This window comes from Cebus imitator, unplaced genomic scaffold, assembly GCF_001604975.1.
Source record: "Cebus imitator isolate Cc_AM_T3 unplaced genomic scaffold, Cebus_imitator-1.0 Scaffold321, whole genome shotgun sequence".
Lineage (NCBI taxonomy): Eukaryota > Metazoa > Chordata > Mammalia > Primates > Cebidae > Cebus > Cebus imitator.
In genome coordinates, this window is record NW_016107636.1 from 1,772,556 (window position 1) to 1,781,412 (window position 8,857).

The following is an 8,857-nucleotide window of genomic DNA, read 5'->3' on the forward strand; positions in this document are numbered from 1 at the left end:
TCTCATAAACAGCCATGTTGGACTTTACATGGTCATAGGTGAACTAGTAATGTTAAGAATGTAAGATGTCGCTATTTTATTAAGTCTTGCTCAGGAATAATGCATCCTAAAGTAAGCTTCTTCCTTGGAGAGTGGTTAAGCAAAGTGATGTAAGAAGATGGGTATAGTCAGATGCTTCCTTAGCTGGGGTGTATAGGGCACGTTACAAAAACTTCATTGCCTTAACTTATTGGTACATGGCTGTAAGTATTAGGATGTTCGTGCAGTGGCTCACACCTGTAATCCCAACACTTAGGAGACCAAGGTGAGCTGATCAATTGAGCTCAGGAGTTCAAGACCAGCCTGAGTGACATGGCGAAACCTCATCTCTACAAAAACACGAAAGTGAGCCAGGCATGGTGGCAGGTGTCCATAGTCTCAGCTACTTAGGAAGCTTAGGTGGAAAGGACAGTTTGAGCCAGGGAGGTTGAGGCTGCAGATGAAATCGTGCCACTGCACTCCAGCCTGGGTGACAGAGCAAGACCCTGTCTCAAAAAAACAAAAGATGTACTTTTTAAATGATTTCCTTATTAAATTAACGTTTCCCATGATAGACAAATTTAGTTTAAATTGGTTTGCTTGTAGCCATTGGTATATCACCTACCATTTGCTAATAGCTGAGTTGAAGGTGCCTAAACTATCAGCTGTATTAATCCACTCTTATTTTCAGAAAGTAATGCCTAAATGAAAAGCACTGCTGCTTGGGTAAAGAGTACCCTTAGCTAAATTCCCAGAGCCGTGTTAAAATGTCTGAATAAACTGATATTCTCAGTGCTTACAGGTGATGTTTAAATATGATATTTACATATTTAAGATGTGATAAAATAGTAGTAATCAAAACTTACATGTGAAGAATAGGCTTGTACTTCTACAGAAAGTAGATCGTTTTTACCTGCCAACCTGTGCCAAGTTGCAAGGATACAACTGGACAAATCATAGTCCTCTTTAGGGAAACATGATTTTACAGAGAATAATAGGTGAGGGTATATAGTCAATGTCAACATTTTCCTCTATCCCTATTCTATCCAAGGTGATAGAATTTTCTTTTTCTAGTGCATGTTACATTCAGACATCCAAGTGTTATGGATAAAATGAGTAAGTCCTTTTGGTAACTGAAAACAAACTAAAATCAGTATTAAGAAATGCGTATGCAGTGCAGTGGCTCATGCCTGTAATCCCAGCACTCTGGGAGGCTGAGGCAAGCGGATCATGAAGTCAGGAGATGGAGACCATCCTGGCCAACATGGTGAAACCTTGTCTACTAAAAACAAAAAAATTAGCTGGGCATGGTGGCGTACACCTGTAGTCCCAGCCACTTGGGAGGCTGAGGCAGGAGAATTGCTTGAACCCAGGAGGCGGAGATTGCAGTGAGCCAAAATTGCCACTGCACTACAGCCTGGTTGACAGTGCAAGACTCCATCTCAAATATATATATGTATGTATATATATATGTAAAATACAGGCTTTTGCTCATAAAAGAATGTTAAGGTTTTGCATAGGAAAAACCCTTTTTTGTAATGATGTTTTATTTAGGGAATTACTGGGAAAATAGTCATTATACCCAACTTGAATGTAAAGCTATGCTTGCTAATTTTTGGAGAATAAAACATCCTCTTAAAGTATTGCTTTTCTGGGCTAAATGTTGGCTTTTAATAAAGTGTAACTGCCCATTCTGATTACCCTTGAGTCTTCGGTAACCTGGGACCCAGAAGAAGCTAGAAATAAATCTCACTACAGCAAATTTAGCTTTGCTTAGGAAGACAATTTGACCACTGGGAAAGCATGTTATTAAAACGTTTGTTTCCATTGGCCGAAAGGATAATGCATGCATTAGTGGGCTTCTCAGTGCTTACAGGTGATGTTCTGGCAAAAACTAAATTGAGTGGACGGATTCTTTAACTTGGCTCTCATACATGCTATCTGTATTGTTTAATTTCATTTGAATGTATTCACTAAATATATTAAATGTTTAATATTAAATATCAATTCACTTAAAACATTTCATTTTAAAGACCGGCAATGGGACAGGAGAGTGGGGCTGGCCCGACATGTACAGAGGGTGCATTTGGTCTTCTGCTCTCACCGCCCCACCCCATGGGGGAAGAGGTGCATCTCCATTTTTTAATTCCTCCTTTCAGCTATAGTGGCAAAGTCGGCAACTAAGTAGATCCCAGGCCTAGTAGTTTTGTTTTTCCTCTGGGCCTTGGGGAGCTCATGTCCCTGCACCTAGAATCTTTCAAGAATGTCCGGGCCGTCTGGGAATTACTGCATGTTCACACACACACAAACACGTTCCTAACACCAGAGACTGGGTGTATCATTCAGTTTTCGAGCCTATTGTATTCACCTGACAGCTACTTCTACAAGGTCAAAGGGCCTCACCCAGAGACTACAGACCCCCTGGTGGGGAAGTGTACTAGCTATGTCTCCAGCTGGAGCCCTCGGCCTGAAATTGCCTGGCTTTAGCAAAGCGGTGACAGTGGCCAATCCCAGTCGCAGAGGAGGCTCCTGTGAGCGCTGCAGATTGGTTCCAGGAAAGGGTGACCGAGATCGCTGTTCCGGAATTACCAGCTAAATATCTTAATTAGGATTCTCAGCACGCACTGGGAAACGCAGTTCAAGCCCACTGCCTTTCTCGTGCCATTAGTACAACGGTGCAGAATGGAAAACGTTTTCCCCTACGTTCGTGTAAAAAGGTATGTAAATAAAGCTTTAGGAAAAGTGTTACCGACCCCCTTTTCCACTCCCAATAAGATTGACTATATATGCTGATCATTCCAGAAAAATCTCGACGGTTCCTTGAGTAGTCGAGCAAGCAGTTCCAAGTTTAGAAACAATAACTCATCACTGAGGGAATCACTGAAAATTTTCTGTTAACTGGAATCTAAATTTCCATGTGAATGGGGCTGTCTCTGGTCTCGTGTCGAGACTAATATTTTTCCAAGAGCCTGAAAATGTGATGTTTTTATGATGTTGGGAGTCTCCAGGTAAACGGAAAAACGGAGTCCTTTACCAGTCTAGATGTCTCCGATGAGCTCACAACTGCCCAGCAGCTCCCCCTACACGTGGCTCATTAGAAAGCGTGGAAAAGAAGGGAAAAATGAAAAGAGAAACTGCCAGGACTTAAGATGTCTGCTTAAAGACCCTTCGAGCTGCCATGAAGATTCTACCCGCTTCCAAAATGTCCACCCGCATTCCTGACGTCACTCGATCGTCTCCATCAAGCCAGAAAACCAGCGTGTGCTCCAATCAGGGCTCAGTCCCCGCCCGTGGCTTGCGTCACTTCCGGTGGTGCAGCAGCCATTTTGTCAGTCGCCAGCGGATCCCGCGCGCTGGAGAAGTGCAGTTCCCCCTGGTTACCAACTCGTCCGCTTTCCCTTCGCACTGAGGGAGCCGTCGAAGAGTGCTCGCCAAAGGCGCAGCCGTTTCTCCCCACGGCGCCTCCGCTCCTGCTGCAGCCGCGCGTAGGTAGTGCGCTGTTTTCCTCACCTGCCCCTGACAGGCGCCCTCAGGGAGCCGTGGTCCGCGATGTCAAGCGAGGAAAGCTACCGGGCCATCCTGCGGTACCTGACGAATGAGCGCGAGCCGTACGCCCCGGGCACCGAGGGCAATGTCAAGCGTAAAATCCGGAAAGCTGCCGCCTGCTACGTGGTGCGCGGTGGGACTCTGTATTACCAGCGGCGGCAGCGGCACCGCAAGACCTTCGCGGAGCTGGAGGTGGTGCTGCAGCCGGAGCGGCGCCGGGACCTCATCGAAGCGGCGCACCTGGGTCCGGGCGGCACCCACCACACCCGGCATCAGACCTGGCACTACCTGTCCAAGACGTACTGGTGGCGAGGTGAGACCTCGCCCGCGGCGAGGGGGCGGGCTGGCGGAGCTGAGGGTAGGGGACGCGAAAGGAGCCGCACTTCCCACAGGAAGGAGGCCGGCGAAGCGGGGGGCGGGCCCTGGCCCTGGGTGGGACCAAGGGGGCTTCCCCGGAGGCCGGGCCGGCGGCGGGGAGGGGCCGCACGCCGGGGCTGCGTCGGGCCCGCCTCCTTGGGCGGCCCCTGGAGGCGGAGGCCCCGGCCCCGGGAGGCGGCGCTTGGCCCGCGGCGGTGGAGGCTGTGGGGTGCGCCTTTTTAGCGCCGTGCTGACGGTTGGAGGGAGGGACGCTCGCCCGGAGCCCGGTCTCGCGTTTCTCGGCTTCTGGCGATCGGATGCGAGCTGCTTTAGACGCATTCGCTCGTGCTCCTCAAATGATGCCGCTGCGGCGTCAATAAGGGATCCCACGGTCTGTGCGGAAGTGATGAGTGAGTGAGAGGTCGCCTGGGGCTGCTTTATTACAAGGATTAAATGTAAAGGACGCCAGATACTCCGTTTTTTGTTTGGTGGTTTTGAATACACACGGGTGTCGCCTCGTTCCTCTGGTCGGTCTGCAGATTTCAGGCGTGAGCCACCGCGCCCAGCTTTTGATATTCGTAACTCTGAATGTTTTAATAATCTTCCCCCTCATGTGAAAAGCGCGTTTGAACATTGTGTATTCACAGGAAAGATACGATTACTGTGACTTTTTTTTTTTTTTTTTTTTGAGATGGAGTTTCGCTCTTACCGCCCAGGCTGAAGTGCGGTGGCGCAGTCTCCCAGGTTCAAGCGATTCTCCTGCCTCAGCTTACCTAGCAACTGGGATTACAGGCGCGCGCCATCACGCCCAACTAATTTTGTATTTTCAGTAGGGATTCGGTTTCACCATGTTGATCAGGATGGTCTTGAACTACCCACTTCAGGTGATCCACCCACCTCAAGTGATCCACCCACCTCAATTGATCCTCCCACCTCAGGTGATCCGCCCACCTCGGCCTTCCAAAGTGCTAGGATTACAGGTGTGAGCCACCGCGCCGGCCTACTGTGACTTTTTGGTTGTCAAAAAATACAGCTCTGAAGTTATTTGACTTCTTAGTAACCAGTTGTAGAGGAGGACAGCAAGTGTCCTTGGCTTCTTAACCATCTTCCCTCCCGCACTTGATGAATATTCAGACCAAGAGAATTAGTAACGGTTTACAGGCCTATTGAAGAAATTTTGTTAGGAACAGTTCTACCGTTCTCCATATGGCTACGGAAAAGTTAATTTATAAGTAGTTCATGGTTGCTTCGTCTGTGAATAAGGAAATTACTGAATAGTTTTGAAAAGTTCTTTTCGGTTTATAAACGTTGTCGTCAAGTCTATTCGCTTACAGACTATTGGATAATCAAGTTTTTTCATTTATTTTCTGTTTTAAACCCATATCTGATTAAATTCCTGTAAGGATAGACAAAAGCGAAGAGTAAATTCTGAGGTAATGAAGTAATAATCAGTGCATTTTGTTGGGATAGATTTGGGTAGACATTAGTTTGTTGAACAAAGGTCTCAGATTTAATATTTTAGGATTTGTTAAAGATGATAATTGTAACTATAGGTAACACTGACCAAGCTTTTATATACAGGATGTAGTTGTTAGCATTTGGCTTTTATTTAACCCTCATAAAACCGTAATCTTTCTTTGGGGGGAGATGGGGTGGAGGCTCTTGCTTAGTACAATGACTTGATCACAGCTCACTCTAGCCTCCACCTCCCAGGCTCAAATGATCCTCTCATTTCAGCCTCTATCTCTGTTTTATAGATGAAAAAACTAAAAGAACCAGGATGTTAAATGACACAACAAAATTCATACAGCTGACCTTTGTGATCTTAAAACACTTTTCTTGATCCTGTGTTATGTAGTATTTTGTATTCAGAATTTTCTTTTTCTCAGTTGATTATCTGTGATTCTAATGCAGTTGTTTTTTTTTTTTTAATTTTTAGTGTGGGGTGTCTTAAAAGACAAAATCCTGAGACGATGTTTATTTTTTATTTTTATGTATTTATTCATTTTTGAGACACTGTTTCACTCTCAGGCAGCCTAGAGTGCAGTGGCACAATCTTGGCTCACTGCAACCTCTGCCTCCTGGGTTCAAGCGATTCTCGTGCCTCAGCCTTCAGAGTAGCTGGGATTACAGGTGCCTGCCACCATGCCCAGCTAATTTTTGTATTTTTAGTAGAGACAGGGTTTCATCATGTTGGTCAGGCTGGTCTAGAACTCCTGACCTCAGGTGAGCCACTGCGCCTGGCCTGAGACGACGTATATTTTAAGCTAATTTAAAACTGAAAGAGATATGTTTTAAAATCCTTAAACATAGTAACAGTTGTTCTCAAAGTACAGGAGCCCCTAGAGGAAGGAAGCGCTGAAATCCTTTCACAGTATCCACAGGGTTAAAATCATTTTCATAATCTTTAAGTATCACTTGCCTTTTCACTGTCATTCTCTGACGGGTATATAGATATTCTTAGACTTACAGTGGGGTTACAACCAAATGAACCCATTGTAAATTGAAAATATCATAAGACAAAAATGAGTTTAATACACCTAACCCCACCATAGTTTAGCCTACTCTACCTTAAACATGATCAAAACACTTACAATTTGAAAAATCATCTACCCCAAAGCCTCTTGTATAATAAAGTGGTGAACACTGTGTCTCCTGAAATTTATTGACTGTTGACATTGAAAGTGAAAAACAGAATGGTTGTCTGGGTATTTGAAGTATCGTTTCTGCTGAATGAGAATCACTTTGCCACCATCAAAAAATTGGCTTGGTGCGATGGCTCATGCCCGTAATCCCAGCACTTTGGGAGGCCCAGGCAGGTGGATCATGGGGTCAAGAGATGGAGACCGTCCTAGCCAACTTGGTGAAACCCTCTCTCTACTAAAAATACAAAAATTAGCCGGGTGTGGTAGCTCGCGCTTGTAGTCCCAGCTACTCGGGAGGCTGAGGCAGAGAATCACTTGAACTTGGGAGACAGAGGTTGCAGTGAGCCGAGATTATGCCACGGCACTCCAGCCGAGCAACAGAGCGAGACTCTTACTTNAAAAAAAAAAAAAAAAAAAAAAAAAAAATGTAAGCCAGACAGTCATAAGGCAACTACCTATGTACAGTGGAGTTTTCCAGAGGCTGTATGACATGAAATTGGATGCAGAAGCGTAAGGAGCTGGCCCTTTGCATCTGTGGATTCAACCAACCTCAAATGTAAATATAAAAAAGGATGGTTGCTTCCGTATTGAACTGGTATGAACTTTGTTTTGTTGTCATTATTCTCTAAACAATATAGTATGACAACTATTTACATAGCATTTACATTTTATTAGGTATCATAAGTAATCTACAGATGGTTTAAAATGTGCAGTAGGATGTGCATAGGATCTATGCAAATGCTACACCATTTCGTATCAGATACTTAAGCGTCTGTGGATTTTCGTATTTGAGGGTGTCCTGGAACCAATCCACCAGAAGTACCAAGGAAGAACTGTATAAAAAAAATAACCTGTCTTGAGGCCAGGTGCCGTGGCTCATGCCTATAATCCCAGAACTTTGGGAGGCTGAGGTGGGCAGATCACGAGGTCAAGAGATCAAGACCATCCTGGCCAACATGGTGAAACCCCGTCTCTACCAAAAATATAAAAATTAACCGGGCATGGTGGTGCACACCTGTGGTCCCAGCTACTTGAGAGGCTGAGGCAGGAGAATCGCTTGAACCTGGGAGGCAGAAGTTGCAGTGAGCCAAGGTCGTGCCGCTACACTCCAGCCTGATGACACAGCGAAACTCCGTCTCAAACAAACAAACTTGTCTTCTGTTTAGCCACATATTAAAAAGATTTATAAATATGTAAGAGTATCATTCTTCTCATTACTTTTTTTTGTCATGGAAAATAGTTGTTTTTCATACAAGTGCTATTTATGTTAGCATGTAATGCGTGTGCTACATTATTTAATCATATTACTATTTTTCCTTTAGTCTTATTTAAAATTGGGATTCCTAGTCAGTAAGCATAAGAGCAGTTTTCTCTCAATTATTATCTGTTTATTTTGACGTTTATTGTGTTAACACTTTGCTTATTGTTTTCTTTATTATAGGCTTATTAAATTAACAAAACTACATAGAAAAGATTACTCTTTTAAAAACTATTTTACTATTTATTTTAAATTCTGAAATAAAATCCAAATAGTATTCTGAAGCCAAGAGAAACTTAGATTTTTATGCATGGGTACATGAGAGAATCAATAAGGAATCAGTTAATTCACAACTGCAACTTTGTGTATTAAAGACAAATTTGCAAGAAGGTGTGTCCTATACTCAGTTCTCTTTTAATTGCATCAAACACTGTTAGACCAATATTATTACATTCTTGATACATTAGTGGAATGGAAAGAATTTTCACTAATCAATTTCTTTATAAGTAATTTGTTCCAAAATTTTAAAAGGTCTTTTTTAAGCAACTTATATAGCACACTTCTGAGCAATTAAGAATTCTTAAGCTGATTGGTGGTTCCAGAGGTGTTATTTATAACAGGTATTGGTAATGATCTAGAACTGATAATTGATAAAACAAGCATTTTTAACTATTAGTTTTTCATGTGTTTTATATTCCAAATGGGCTCTCCAGAGTTACATATTCTGAAGCCATTGTAGACTATATGAGCAAATAAAATTTGGTTGGTTTAGATGCTCAGAAAAGCACATATTCTATTGATTCTTTTCTGTTTTAGTCAGAATTATGCTATGGCATATTTGTTCAGGGGCAATGTTTAAAAGTCTGTCTACTAAAAGGTGTACCAGGGATAGTTTACTAGAATTTAATATTACGCGGTTTTTTTCAGGAAAGCTCCTATCATAAGCTATATTCTAGTGCTTAGGCAAGATTACCTTGTTTGGGGACAGTGAAAAACTAGCTCAATGCCGAAAGTTTATATATATTAGCTACCC

At 43.5% G+C, this 8,857-nt stretch overlaps 1 protein-coding gene across 1 annotated transcript in view; it reads left to right on the plus strand.

Moving 5' to 3' along the window:
- The first annotated feature begins 2,761 nt into the window (after positions 1 to 2,761).
- Positions 2,762 to 8,857, plus strand: part of ZBTB11 (zinc finger and BTB domain containing 11) — a 33,867-nt gene continuing 27,771 nt past the window's right edge. The window contains exon 1 of the mRNA XM_017504338.2: positions 2,762 to 3,877. Within this exon, the coding sequence (XP_017359827.1) occupies positions 3,568 to 3,877 (310 nt within the window). The 5' untranslated portion in view covers positions 2,762 to 3,567. The remainder of the gene's footprint in view (positions 3,878 to 8,857) is intronic.